General features: G+C 36.1%; 1 protein-coding gene across 2 annotated transcripts; it reads left to right on the top strand.

The window, feature by feature from the left end:
* Positions 1-4,382: 4,382 nt before the first annotated feature.
* LOC132843938 (rho guanine nucleotide exchange factor 5) lies at positions 4,383-15,180 on the top strand. Of its 2 annotated transcripts, XM_060867076.1 has the most exons (15): positions 4,383-4,531; positions 6,784-7,039; positions 7,224-7,451; positions 7,883-7,963; positions 8,189-8,766; positions 8,891-9,051; positions 9,160-9,312; positions 9,658-9,787; positions 9,881-9,955; positions 11,080-11,169; positions 11,420-11,571; positions 11,746-11,919; positions 12,882-12,943; positions 13,546-13,650; positions 14,734-15,180. In XM_060867076.1, exons 2-15 carry the CDS (start codon positions 6,811-6,813, stop codon positions 14,928-14,930), a joined length of 2,415 nt encoding a protein of 804 aa, XP_060723059.1. In that variant the 5' UTR covers positions 4,383-4,531; positions 6,784-6,810; the 3' UTR covers positions 14,931-15,180. The 2 variants fall into 2 exon arrangements, with proteins under 2 accessions (XP_060723059.1, XP_060723060.1); XM_060867077.1 differs by lacking the exon at positions 6,784-7,039.
* Positions 15,181-15,544: the final 364 nt, after the last annotated feature.

Here is a 15,544-nt window from a genome sequence, read left to right as displayed (position 1 = left end):
CCACTAACCTCTCTTTAGCCTCTTTTTAGTTTAGGATAATATTAATAATATGAGTAATATAATAATAAGTGTCACTATACTTCAGACTGTTAGCACAGACACCTTCACATACACACACACACACACACACAGAGAGAGAGAGAGAGAGAGAGAGAGAGAGAGAGAGAGAGAGAATTGTTCATGGAAGTACCTCAGCAACCTTTACTACACAGGAGGAAACCTACATTTGACCAAAAAACAAGCAAGAAATGCAATAAAGCAGACTCAACTATTAGGTTATTCTATTGTCAAGCTAGCCCTTATAGTAACGTTAATAAATGTGACAGGTTTAAAATCTAATTAAATATTCACCTAATGTTCAACATTTCAAAATGAAAATATTTGTTTTCATTAAAAATAAGTAGTAATATGCTTTAGTCCTAGAGGTGTGTAGGTTCACAGGGTCTCTCCTATATTTCTGCCTGTCGGTCAATGTCCCTTGCACATGTGTATGTGTGTGACCTTTCTCTGAAGAACAAATGTGCGCCACTGATTGGTACATTCACTACACACACTGATAAACTGAAAACTCTTGATAAAGTGGTGAGCTATTAGTAAAAGGACAGTGTTTATTATTCTGAACCAGGGCCAGCCTACTATAGTATTATAATACTAGAAACTACGATTCAGTAGTTTGTTGTAATAACAATTTACAGTTGTTTGTTTTCTTTTAAAAAACATTTCTTTAATTTCTTTAATTTCTAGATTTTGGCATATTTTAAAGGACAAAATGCATCAGGAAATAATGAATTGGGGCGATCTAAATATCTATATCTATCTGTAAGTTCAGTAAGTATTCATATCAGTCACTATATCTTCTACCAATATGTTGCACTACAATGATATTGTAAAAAAACATATTTATGTATAATAACCTATTTATTTTTAGGCCCTGAAAACTTGGTACTGACCACCTTTATTTAGATGCAGATTCATTAGTAAATCAGTAACAGGCAAAAAAAATGAAAGGCATGGTGACCCAGACCCAGATTTAAGCATTTCAGTGTCATCAGATCACTGGTTTATGTTTAATTTTGATTTGGGCTACTACAGCTAAATAAAAAAAAAAATAAAAAATAAAAAAAACAATACAATTAAACAAAAGCCCAATCCTTCAAGGTGTATTTTATAATGATTAAACATGTTTGGCACTTTCATTTTTATTTCATATATGCAGGTTTGTAGATAGATGTCAATTTGATTGTAATTACTATGAAAACAGGGGCAGATGGAAAGCCAGGTAGCACTGGATCTGAAGAGTAGACATGGGAGTTATGGGTGTAATCAGCCTCTAGATCTCTTGAATGCACTAGGGAGACCTGGAAGTGGGATAGCACAAAATAGCTTAGAAAACTGATCAATCACTGCCAGTATGATGGCGTTACCTTTAGATTCTCAGAGATCAGTGATAAGATATGCTAAGATAAGTCCTTTAACACATCAATAGATGATCCAGTTTTTTGCTGATAGCTGTTTAAGAGTTTTGACATAAGCACAGACAGATCAAGTCAAAAAGAATTTCTAAACATTAGTATGCATGTTGGTCCAGGATCACCCAAGTCTGTCTCAGAGATCTCTCGTCTCTCTTGCCACAAATACATACGCACCAATTTTTTATATAGGCATATTTATCATGACATAAAATCCAAATTAAGTACATTTCATGATCACATTTAAAAAAGTAGAACAAGGATGGTAATACTTATTCAAACAATGTAGAAATAAAAGTATTACCACATGTTGGACAAACATATTGTTTAAAGTTATTCATCTACAGAGTACAGAAATTGTATCAGTACAGTTTCTGTCTTTGGTTTCACTCTATTTTGTGTCAGTAACAAGAAGTTAATACCCACTAGATGGGGCCAAGTCCTAATTTTGAAAAATCTAACCTAATATTATTAAATCGATTGCTGATTCACCACAAACAGCCAGAGATAATTATTTTACAGACTTGATCCTTCATTCATTCATTCATTTACTCATTTTCTACCGCTTATCCGAACTACCAAGGGTCACGGGGAGCCTGTGCCTATCTCAGGCGTCATTGTGCATCAAGGCAGGATACACCCTGGACAGAGTGCCAACCCATCGCAGGGCACACACACACACACACACACTCTCATTCACTCATGCAATCACACACTACGGACAATTTTCCAGAGATGCCAATCAACCTACCATGCATGTCTTTGGACCGGGGTGTAAACCGGAGTACCCGGAGGAAACCCCCGAGGCACGGGGAGAACATGCAAACTCCACACACACAAGGCGGAGGTGGGAATCGAACCCCCAACCCTGGAGGTGTGAGGCGAACGTGCTAACCGCTAAGCCACCGTGCCCCCCAGACATGATCCTAATTAAGAAAAACCACACAGCTGAGACTGTCCTTAATGCCGTACCAGTCAAATAAATAAATATGCCTTATAATGTATTTGTATTTAACTTGAACATTGCTGATGCATGACATTCAGTATGCTTATACTTAATGCTTATTTTTCTCCCATCCAGTACAAACTGTTATGACAATGTTTAATTTTGTACATCTCTTCATATATAGAGAGAATGTGAAGTATATTGCTTTGTTGTAATGCGATGCACAATTTTGTATACACTGTAGACTGTGCACAAAACAGAATATGGAACAAAATATTATCTTAAAGCAACCAAATGCCTTTATATCAGTTGCATACATTCTGTTGAAAATTGTATGGCTTATTGGACCATTTTCAATAAGAATATAGTTTGGCTTCTGAGATCCAGAACTTTAATCATGCGTGATCTTTAGATCTGGTGGAAGAAAAAAGAGCAACATTTGAACATAAATGTCTCCAGTCTGACCTCAACTTTGTAGATAGAGCACCAGGATGAATGTAATGATTATAGAGATTAAAACATACACATAGTACAAGGTATTTCTTAGGCTTTCTATAGTTTCTGGAGGTCATACACCATATTTAATATGATCATTACATTGATATACAATGTCAGATTCAGAGTTTCTGTTTAAGTCTTTTATTTCCTGATTTTAATAAAATTCTGTCTTAAAACGGTAACACAGTTAGATATAATTCATTTGAAAGTATAATATAAAAGGTAATATTCTGAGTACTGTATCTGCCTTAAAATTGAAAACAAACACAACTTTACTTTTCCTTTCCTTTCCTTTCCCTTCCTTTCTTTTCCTTTCTTTTCATTTACTTTCCATACCTTTATTAGTTGCATAGTTGTAATAACATGCAAATGTTCTATATGACGTATATTTCAGGAATTCTAAAAGCATCAGTCATTTGTTCAGTAGCTTCACTGTAATACAGACTCTTTAAATTGCTACACTGGTCGGTTAACATTTCATAATAAACATTTACTATTTTATGTTATAATATTATAGCATGTATACATCTTAACAAATGGAATCGTTACAAATGATTCAACATTAGATTACCTCTAAAAGAGGTACGTGTTCATTCATTGTTTTCTTCACTGATTTGTCTTGATAAATTTTTGAGAGTGTCAATAAAGTAGCTTGTTACTGATATTGATATTGTTACAAATTGCCCAAATTCTCCCTTAAATTACCTGCAAGGTAACAAAAGATTATAGTAAAATATTTGGATGTACACAAAGCTCTCTGTGGGCATGTTATTATGAAGGCCACGAGAAAAGGTCTGGTTTAATTAATAGACATTGTGAAATAAAGTCTGTGCATAATTTAGTTTATCATGACTACCTAGAAAATTCAAGGTCGCTAAAGCGAGATAACATATGAAAAGTCTTTTTCTATGATACCGTGTTAGGTTTATTTGTGCTTTCCTCTACATTACACATGATTTTATGACCGTGATTTGGTGTCTTGTGACCAAGTTAAAGTATATCACATACACTATTTACTATTTCTATTTAATTGTACACACAATATACATGAATAAGCTTGGACTCTATATGGTTGAATATATTCATGTACATGTGTACATCTGTGTTTTTGGTTTTAAAGGGTCTTTTTTCCAAATGATTATTAATGGGACTTTACATTGGCTCTAATTACATTAGATTTTAGGGCAACAAACAAGTTTTGAAACTGACAGAAATTGAAAAGATTTTCTTTCAGGTTTTGTGTTCATTTAAATTTTAAAAGTCTTATGAGAATGTTTTTTGTTACATGACAAGTAACATAATTATTTTATGGAACATTTATTTTATAAAATGTTTATTTGGTACTTTTTTGACCATTCTCATCAAGGCTACCAAAGATTTTGCAGTTCATTGTAACTATTGGAAGTGGAAGGTGCAGTCTTTCTCCTTCTAAGAATAATCTGATTTCCTGTCAGAGGGCGTTATCAACTCTTCTTGGACTGTGGGCGTGTTTGTGTATTTGTGCATGTGTGAAGAAGAGCTGAACTCTGCAGACTGGTGATTTGAACATATGACAAGTGAAGCAGAAGTGGATTAACTGCTGATTTATAATCAGGAAGAAAGGGAGAGGTGAACTGTGGTAAGTGTTTTAGATAATCTTTTGTTGTGTTATTTATAAATAAAAGCTGTATTTCATATAACCCAACCATTCAAATGCCTGCTTGCATCACAGATTTGTACAACTGGTATACAAAATCAGGTCATGTCTATGATCAGCTGCCTATTATAATAATAATGAATGACTGGTTTAAAAGGGGCTCTCGTACTACTCTGTGGTCAAGATATAGAGTGTCCCATATAAGCTCCCTATCAAGATTATTCTTTTGAAAACGTTTGTAACACTATACACAGTTTCTTTTCTCTATTACAAAGAAATGAAAGTATTTCCATTGTGTTGTTTGACTTGTTTGGTTTCACCTTTTCTCATGTAATTTACACATTTGCAGTGTGCCCCTTTTCTTCTAAACTTTATGATGACATGCCATCTTCTGTTGACAAATAGCCCAATTAGTGCATTTCTTTTTATTAAAATTAAGTGGCTGCTCTAGTGGTTAAGGCTCTGGGTTGATGTTAGGAGGATCAGGGTTCAAGCCCCAGCACTGTCAAACTGCCACTGTTGGGCTATTGAGCAAAGCCCTTAACCCTCACTGCTCCAGGGTATCATAGCTGCCCCTGTTCTCTGACCCCAGTCTCCACAATTGGGATATGTGAAGTAAAGAATTCCACTGTGCTGTAATGTATATGTGATGATAATAAAGGTGTACATGCCCCAATTCACTTAGTGGTTAGCACGTTCGCCTCACACCTCCAGGGTCGGGGTTCGATTCCCGCCTCCACCTTGTGTGTGTGGAGTTTGCATGTTCTCCCCGTGCCTCGGGGGTTTCCTCCGGGTACTCCGGTTTCCTCCCTCGGTCCAAAGACATGCATGGTAGGTTGATTGGCATCTCTGGAAAATTGTCCCTAGTGTGTGATTGCATGAGTGAATGAGAGTGTGTGTGTGTGTGCCCTGCGATGGGTTGGCACTCCGTCCAGGGTGTATCCTGCCTTGATGCCCAATGACGCCTGAGATAGGCACAGGCTCCCCGTGACCCGAGGTAGTTCGGATAAGCGGTAGAAGATGAATGAATGAATGAATGCCCCAATTCAATTCATGTTACTCTGTTGTTGGGTATCTGAACATTCTGAGATGATGTAAAGCTTCAACAGGAATTAACAAAAAAGTGTGAACATCATCAAATCAAATATACGTGACTCATCGCCTACATTTCCACACTATCTACTTAGTTTTTACCCCATTTTCACTTGGACTGATCACAATTTTTTCACTTGTGCAGAAAAGAGCTGACTATATGTTCTGCACTACAGTGACATGATAAAATATCAAAGATGTGTATCAGATTTAGTCAGTTACAGTGCACATTCAATTGGACTGTTATAATTCCTTGTTTACATTGTTGTAATGAAGCAACCATTTGGTCATAAATACTTGTGGATTATCTAGATAGATAGATATTTCTAAGGGTGCTGTAATACAATTGCCCTTTGCCCATTTTTCATGTACCTACTTACCTCTGCAATCAGGCAGAGCATTCCTCACTGTTTGGGGTTTTCCCAAGGGGATTTTAGGAACAGCCATGGGCTCAGCAATAAATTGCTTCTTTCTCTGTAAGAGGAATGTCTCAGTCTCAGTTCTTGCAGTTATATTGACAATAAACAGCATGCAGGGGCATGAGCTTGAAAGGATTCCCTATGTTGAACGGTGATAAAATGCAAACACAGCTGTATTTGTTACCTGACCAAGCTAGCAATCCTGGTGTGGGGGCTAGAGGGGGTAGAAAAGAGGAGTGAGAAATGGGTTGTTTTCTACATTTGGCTTGCTGGTTAGCTAACATTTAAAAATCCTAGCTTAAATCTAACTTATTTCAGCATGCATCTCTATATGTGATGACTATTTTTATATGGAAGGCAAAGTAGAAGGCATAGTAGTAATGTTATCATGTATGATTCATTGATAAATCTTGAGAAAATTCAAGCTTTACTTGTCTGTTTTGCAGAAGTTTGTTGTCTATAATAGTGTAATGTGTTTTTAAAATTAAAGCACATATAAATTTAGTGAGAACATAAACGATAAGCGTTTTAGCTGGGCAAAAGAAAGACTTTTTAAAAGTGCAAGAGTAGGTACAGGAATAAAGTAGAATTATTCAAGAATTTCCACTCAGTCACATACATCCAAATGAGGTTATCTTTGTTGTTGTTAACTTTAAAGAATCTGTTACATTGATTTTTCATAGCCATGATCAGGCATTTCATACTAAAAGTGTTATTCCACAGGGCTGTAAAGATCACAAGAAGAGCTGCATGGGTACAAATGATAGGCTCAAAACCAAACCCCCCTTACCCCCCAAACCCCAAATAATATGTGGAACAACACAGAAGGTCCTGGTTTCCCCTCCAAGAACAACCACCACAACTGATGCACGATACAGGCCAACCCCTAAGCCTCGCCTACGCAAACTCAGTCACACCCTGAACAAAGCTGACAATGCAGATCAAGCCTCTTTGTTTAACACGGACACTGCTGCCTCTAGTATGTCATATTTTTGTTCATCAGTTTGAATATCAAATCTTGATCCATGTCTTTTCAAGTGTGTTTGACTGTCTGTCAACAATATCAGCTTAAGTATGATTTTTCTCATCTAAAATGGTGACATATGGTAATCAATGTTGATTTTATTCTCTGTTAATTTCATATACACGATTTCTCCTCACAGATGGATCCAGTGAAAGCCACTCGGTTCCTCCAGCCTGCCCGCTTTCATGTCCTTGTGTGTGTCATAACACCAGCCAGAATAGACCAAAGAAAACCCAAGAGTATGCGGACAATTATATGATAACCTCAGAGAATAAAGTTAATAAAGATCCCAAAAGAGTCCCTCCAGATATACCTGTTCCTGCAAGACCTCATGCCAAAGAGCCATTGAAGAGGATCATGAGTAACGGTGAGGTTGATACACAGTTCAGCTTTAATCATAAGATGTCTAAATAATTAACTGTACAATGTTATAGTCACAGGAAAGTGTATTTTTACCCTTAGCTATAGTAAAAAGTTTAAAGCTGCAGAACATTTTCAGGATTGCTCTTGTGAAAAAACAGATAGGTGATTGAGGGAAAACATGAAGAACCTTAATAACTCATTAGAGAAACATCACTAGCGCACATGTTTCCTGAATGATGTCCTGTATGCTACAATTGAGGAATTTATTAATATTATCGTGGTGAATCAGTCAACGTCACAGTCTGCTCACCTGGAAAATGTTCACTAAAGTGGCATCTGAAATAAGGGGAAGGACATCGGTAAATAGAGCTGGATAGTGTGATATAGCTCAGTTAAACTACAATTATCAGTGGAATTTTGTGTTTTTCACAATAGGAAGAGCAACTGATGATTACAACAAGGGCATTTTTTCGGAAGCTGACTTACCAAAGCATGATGATAACACAGCACCTAAACGTGAGTCAGTTAATTAATTACACATTTATTATACATTAGTTATAGTATATATTATACAGTAGTTTTAAGTTTATATTAGTTATACCTTTATATTACTGATGTTTTTAATTAACAAAAAAATACAAAAAAACAAAATAAAATATGTTAATATTGTAAGTCAGCGCTAGCTCCTAAGTCACTGTTCTCTCATTGTCACTCTAACCCTATAAATATCTCTACCATCAGGAAATGAAACTGAACCAAGTAGTGATGCACTGAAGACCCATTCACAAAAACCTGTTCCTACTGCCAGGAAGAGGGTTAAAGGAATCAACGCCACTCATGAGGAGTATAAATATCAGCATGATGAGCAAGCTGAGAGTTTGAGGATTGAGCTTTGCCAGACACTTTCACTTAAAACCAAAGAGAAACCGAAAATAATGAAGAAGAATTTGGGCAATGTTATGCTATCTGAGGAGGTGGCTGGGTCTCAAGCCAAAGTGTTTCATAAGAAAAACAGTGTAGATGATTTCTACATTTCTACAAAGCAAAATAAATTATCCGTTTTCAGCAAACCTCCATCTACAGTTTCTAGCTGTTCACGCAGTCAGTCCTTCCAGGACTGCAACAAAATGTCATCAAAATGGCCTGAACAATCAAGTGCTGCTATGCTGTCATCCTCAGGCTTGAAAGTTAATAGGAAAGTCAAGAATGATGCTTATTCATGGGAAATGCTGGACAAGAAACTCTGGCAGGAACACTGTGTTGTGAAAGAGAGTGGAATTCTAAATAAAATCACCAAGGAGGAGCTTCATCTTCAGGAGGTATTACAACCACAGATGAAGGGTCTACAGAATACTTAATACATGAATACTCTAATCCTCCATCTTATTTTAATCTGATCTCTTTGTATTTGTGTGTGCATCTTTCTCTCTGTCCACACATTAGAGTATTTATGAAGTGGCAACATCTGAGCAGTCATATCTTGAACGGCTTACTGTTGTTGTGAATCATTTCATGGAATCTCCAGAAATAAATTCAGCTATAGCTCCCCAAGACCAAAAATCACTCTTTTCCAGCATACATAAAATAAGAGAAATCAGTCAGAAGTAAGTCATCACATTAGAAAATACAGAGAGAAATAATAACAGTATTCATGTCTGCATTCTTGACAGAAGGATGTTTATATCTATGTATATTATTGGTTCTTGTTGTAGCTTCCTTGACTCAATGGTTGAGAACTTGGGTACCGGTTTACTTTGTGAAGATCTCTGTGATGTTGTCCTTCATTACGCCACTGGACCGTTCACTGCTTATGTGGACTACATCCGCAATATGCCATGCCAGAAAAACACACTCATCAACCTGAGGTAGAAAACATGTTTTAATAGTTATATTAAATAGACATAATTTGATAAGCCTGACTGCCATCTGTATTGGTGGGGTTAGGACTGTCAGAAAGAAGCTCAATAATTAGTGCAGCTGGAGGCTTGACCATACCAAATTAGCTTCTCAAGTGAGTGACCATTTTATTAAAGGGCTGTGCTTTCATATCTTTCATTGACATACATAGATCTTGTGACTTAACCTCATGATCCACGCCCTGCCTAAATCAAAGACTTATGAATACTCTGATACCAAAAAATAGCACTAATTACAAGTTCTTTTACTTTCATGCAAATATAACTAACATATTTTTGGTTACTTCTTGTCAGGAAAAAGAGCCCTTGCTTTGTGGAGATCGTAAACAAGCTTCAGGAGGATCCCTGTTGCAATCGGCTGACTCTCGACTCTTTCCTTTCGCTGCCTTTTCAGAGGATCTCTCACATCAAGGTCTTAATGGAGGTGAGGGAGCAGAACAAATGTGCAGAAATAAAATAGGACTCAGTGAATATGATGCTGTATGAAGCTTCTGCCTGAAAATATTTCCCATTGCAGACAATCCTAAAGAGGACAGACTCAAACTCGAATGTTCAGGCCTCTGCAGAAGCAGCCTTAACAAGGATTTCTGAGGTAAATATAGTAGTGATTAAATAAATCCTTTCTGAAGAGTACAAAGATTTGTTTAACCTTAATAATGTTCCACTGAAGATTTAAGGGGCTTAATAAGCCATGTGAATGAACCCATATAGATCCTATCCATATACTGCATAGTTTAGCAAGCCACATAAAAGAGCTATACAGTGTGTAAGAGAAATTCTTCACTGCATGTTTCAGTGCTAGATATTAAGATATTACAACCCTTACAAAAAAAAATCACATACGTAATTGTACATGTTATCATATGTTGTTCACACACCAATTATATGCTCACTGTGTAAAAGGATACTATTTTATAGATACTGTGTTGTGTCAAGAAACTGTACTCAAACAAACTTGTAAGATGACATGAATACTTGGACATATGTGAAAAATTAAACCACATGCCCGAGTGTACAACATTAACGTGTCCTCAAATGAAAAATCAGTTCATTTGTCAATGAATGGACAAATCAAAACACAGTCATTGCATATGCCCACAGCATTTACCCTGTCTAGTTTCTATAATTTAGCAGTGATGTAGTTAAGCACCAGCCTACTTTTTTGGCTGCAATTATGTGCCAATAAAAATAACTTGTATTGTTTTTATGCTTGCTGTCAGGCTTCTACCTTGCTAATGAAAATCTTGAATCTTGGGCCAATTTGAGCCCACTGTACACTTTCCTGATTGCCTTAGTGCCTCAACTGACCAGTTTTGAATTATGACTGAGAAGAAAAATAAACAGCAGCAGTGGGTATAGGAGCCAAAAACTATACCCAAATACAAGGAACAAGGAAAACCAAGAAGCTTTTGCATGTTTTGTTTCCTCTTGCTTTTTGCAAAGCATTGTGTTGTTTTTCCTCATTTCTGTCTGCCTTGTTTCATGAGTTTCATCTTAGCAACACTGATTTATTGTATTGTCTTTATGCTTTGTCTTCTGGACTACCTCTTTTGCCACAGTGGTACCTGTTTATCAGCCTATTTTATAAGTCACCTGTCCCCCTGTTTTCTAATGGAAAATGAATGATATGTGAGTTGTTATAAATGTTATAGCACAACTTGTGTTGCAGCTCCATGAAATTTGTTTAATGTAAAGACATATTATTTGTGTCTGCAGGTGCTGGATTTATGCAATAGGGAAGTGGGTAAGGTGAAGCAGATTGAGGACCTTGTCAGCATTGTCAACAAAATAGAATTTGAGGGCAAGGTGACTGAAGTTAAAATATTAACTTCTGTCAAACTAATTATTTGTTTCCTTCTGATTTCAGTTAATATGAAGCAACTGAAGGTTAACTTTCCTTCATTATATGTGAGGGTTTAAAAATTTTCTTCCTCTCTCTCTTTTCTTCTTTGTTTTTATGTTTCTTTTTTCTGTCTTTCACTTTTCCTTTTATTTTGTGGGCCAAATTTCTTTCATTTTTTCTTTCTATCTTTCTCTTTGCCTGCCTGTCTTTCAGGCCTTGGCGCTGGTGTCAGCTTCTCGTTGGTTAATCAGAGATGGAGAAATGACTCAGATCGCTCTGATTGAGAATATGTCTGTCCAGAAGAAAAATTGCCCTGTACATTTGATCCTATTCAATGATTTGCTTCTTGTGGCCTCAAAGAAAGGGTGAGAATGAACTCTAAAAATACATAATGGTGGAAATGATATTTGTCCACATCTTGGTAAATAAATAACATTTTTAATTTACAGCATGCACAGATTTTTAATTACTGCATTGTGCTGTTCTGTGATCTGGTAATAACTGAACATCTCCTTCATTTATTTGTGTCTAATGTGTAGGTCAGACAGGTATGTGGTTCATGATCATGTCCACTGTTCCCTCATTGAGGTCACTGAGGGTGCTAAAGTTGAGGATGATCTGGAAGGGTATGATGTAAGCAGAGTATTTCTACTGGCTATTTTGCAGAACCGTAAAGGAGGCTCATACCAACTTTTACTACAGGCTTCCACACTGTGAGTAGCTTGAGTATAAACCTAATGACAAATCATGTATCTAAACATATAGACTTAGTGACCACTTTATTAGACCCAAGGCTGTGTACACAGTACACTAGAGACTCTTCTTTTTTTCAATGCACAGTTGTTTGTCAGTGTCAGATTCTGTCAACAGCACTGTTGTCTGTTAGATATTTTTGATTGACAGGGATATTAGTGCACACACAATATTGTTTGAACATACAGTATTTACAATGGTCGGCACTGTTTCTGTTTATTGTCTTTTGTGTATTGTCTTTTTTGTATTGTCTTGTAATTTTTTTGTCTGCACTGTCTCTTGTCCTGCACTTTCTTGTCTGTCGTGTTTGTCTTGTCCCGCACCATCTGTTTGCACCAGGTCACACAGATGCACTTTATGTTGCTAAGACTTACTTACTAAGTCCTTAGCTCTGTCTTTGTTTTATGTAGCACCATGATCCTGGAGAAACGTTGTCTCATTTCACTGTGTACTGCAACAGCTACATATGGTTGAAATGACAATAAAAGCTTCTTGACTCGACTTGACTTGATATTGGGGTGTTAAAATGTGCAGAAAATCTGATGTATCTGGTACACTTCTACCAGCAAAACACACACAACCATGTCTGCATTAATGTTGTGCTGGAATGGACTACCACACACATGATATCTGGTCAACAGAGGTGCTATAGTAGTTCCTTTTCACTGATGAACAGGGAAGGAGGGACTGACAACAAATGGTTAACAGCAACAAATGGTTTACAGTCAGTAAATGTATACCTCCAAATGGTAGGCTTAACACCTCCCGAGTGTGGAAAATGTTGCTGTGATAGAGTGCGAAGAGTTGAAGTCTAAGTTGAAGTCATCATGGAAAAAACCCAAAAAATTCCCAGTACATATTTGTACTACAGGTAGGGATTTAAAGGTATGATTTACAGATCAATTTGCTTATCTATCCTCAGAGAAGAGAGAGACAGCTGGCTGGAGGTGCTGAGTAGTGAGGAAGGAGTGTATAAAGAGTGGGGTAAGTGCCTGAGTTTCAAAGGAAGGTGTCTCTTTGCAGAACACAGACTTGTGAACATTTTTTTTTAGTTTGGAGGTTGTTTTTTAAGCCCATGTATGAATTCCAGGGGTGGAAAATATTTGAGCACTTTATTATACTTAAGAATTATTTTAGGCTTATTTATATATTATTTCTTAAGTATCAATGCTTATTAAAACATATATTTTAGTCCTTATATTTTTATTTAAACATACAAAGTACTTGTGAATCTCATAAGTACTTTGTACGTATAAGTAATCTGTTTTCTTTAATAATTCCAGGCTAGAATAGCAGTGATTCCAGTAGCTAAGATAACTCTCAAGATAGTAAGTCAAATTGTACAAATGAGAAATATAGCAAACGAGAGACTGAATTGTGCTTTTAGGAAAAACATTGGTGGGGAAAAAAAAAAGATTTTATGACATCATAAGAATCACTCTCTAAATCATTTCTACCTGATGTTCTGTATTACTCAGAATCCCCACTAGAGGGCAGAGTTGTGCTTGTATTGCAAATCCAGCTATTTTCTTCTTTTGACTGGCAGCTTTAATGAATTATAGAAAAAAATATTGTTTATGTCTCAGATTGTCCTCAGGTGCGATGTATTGAGGCGTATAATGGACAACAACCTGGAGAGCTCAGTCTACAGCTGGGTGACATAGTCAGCATCATCCAGAAAACAACTAACGGTAATTAAAAAACATTTAGTGATATTCAAAGACATTATAAAAGACAGTTAAAAGAACTTACTCTAGGATACATTAGTGCATACTGTATACATAATGTAGACTGCTGATCAGAAGGTCATGAGTTCAAACCCCTGCTCCACCAAGCTGCCACTGCTGGACACCTGAGCAAGGCCCTTAACCCTCAATTGCTCAGTTGTATAAATTGAAATAATAATAAAAAAAAAATTTGCTAAATGCCAGCAATGTAAATTTACATGCAGCCAAATAATCCACTAGTAATTGGACTGATAGTTCTGAAAGCTGAGGTAGTGTAGATCTTAAACAATCCGGTATGAAAACGACTTCAAAAATCCCTTTTACACATGACGCTCTAAATTTTATTCATAATATAAGTAATGCATATGAAAGCGAATATTTGCAATCAGATTGATGTCATTTAAATGTAATTTTATGTAAGCCATATCTACTGGTTATTTTCATACACAATACAAGTACATGGACACAAATACCTTATTTAGAACAAACATATGTCCTAAATAGATACTAATAGAGATATGAATAGGAGGTCTGGAATTTCTTTTTCTTTTTGGTCTTTGCTTTGTTCTGCTTTGTTAGAGGTGGGAATATGTGCTGGAATATTGCAGGACAAAACTAAAAAATTGCATGAGCCGGAGGTGTTTATTTTTATATGGCTATGATCGAGCAATTGGATATGAAGATCACAGGATAAAGAAAGACCAAGCTCATTAATATGCATCAATTTATTTTGTAGTAACTGCCTAATCAGAACTATAGTGGTTTAAATTAAGTTGCTTATATTTTGAGGAAATTGCACCTACTAAATTTGTTAGAACGTATCATAGGCAGTTACAAACTGCAGAATGATTTCTGTGCATATAATTGAAACAAATTATGAACTTTACAGATATACTGTAGATAAGCTATATATGTGTCCTGGTGTATCGTGGTAACAGATACAAAAATCAATCAGATGGTGTCATTGCATTGTACCCCAAATATGCTTAATTCTCAAATACACCTCATTTTCAACTCAGTAACATATTCCACTACTTCTTATGACAGGTTTAATGGAAGGTCGGTTTGCAGATGGGGTGACCGGTTGGTTCCCTGCCAAGTGTGTGATGGAGATCGTTAATGAACATGTGCGGAGACGCAACCTGCGTCGGCGACACCATGTCCTCCAGAGAGCTGCTACCGTAGTAAAACAACGCAGAATATGTCAGGAACAGCCCACCACTACATGCTTCAACAAACATTAATTAGAATATTTATCTGCATATTTATTCTCATAGATCCAAGGCCAAGGTAGTAGGGTCTTTAGGAACAAAAATAGCACTTGAAACTAATAGTATGCATGTTTTATATGAATTGGTATTTATGTGGTTGGTCTACTTTCAACTATTCAGGGAAATAATCTGTAAAAAATAATTGAATCTACATTATGATTAATAGTCTTTATTTTATAATTTGTAAAGAAATTATGAGGAAAAAGGGTTTTGTTAATGTAATGTAATTACATTAATGTAATTTTGTTAATGTAATGTAATTACATAATGTAATTTAATTGTTAATTTGTTAATGTATACTTGAAGGGATTGATTGTATAAGAGATGCTTTATTTAGGTCATGCTATTTATTATTGTGCACTGAAACCTCAGGAAACTGTATTTTCTGTATCTTTTTTATACTTGATATTTTCAATAAATTAAAATGGAATTTGAAATTTCTAATTTATTCTTATATTGTGTCGTCTATATGATTCATATATTCATGTTCAGTATGCACACTATCCTGATCAGAGTCAAGGTGGATTTGTAGCCTATCCTGAGAACAATGTGTGAAGTGAGATGGACACCTGTCCATCAAAGACATA

Source organism: Tachysurus vachellii, chromosome 4, assembly GCF_030014155.1.
Source record: "Tachysurus vachellii isolate PV-2020 chromosome 4, HZAU_Pvac_v1, whole genome shotgun sequence".
NCBI lineage: Eukaryota > Metazoa > Chordata > Actinopteri > Siluriformes > Bagridae > Tachysurus > Tachysurus vachellii.
The sequence above is the reverse complement of the archived record's forward strand: the minus strand, read 5'-3'. Positions and strand labels throughout refer to the sequence as shown.

Excerpts from the sequence above, each read along its gene's own strand:
- LOC132843938 (XM_060867076.1), top strand. The coding sequence starts at position 6,811 with ATGGGTACAAATGATAGGCTCAAAACCAAACCCCCCTTACCCCCCAAA. Across the intron at positions 7,040-7,223 it reads CACGGACACTGCTGCCTCTA|ATGGATCCAGTGAAAGCCAC; the intron begins GTATGTCATATT and ends TTCTCCTCACAG. Across the intron at positions 11,572-11,745 it reads CTTGTGGCCTCAAAGAAAGG|GTCAGACAGGTATGTGGTTC; the intron begins GTGAGAATGAAC and ends TCTAATGTGTAG.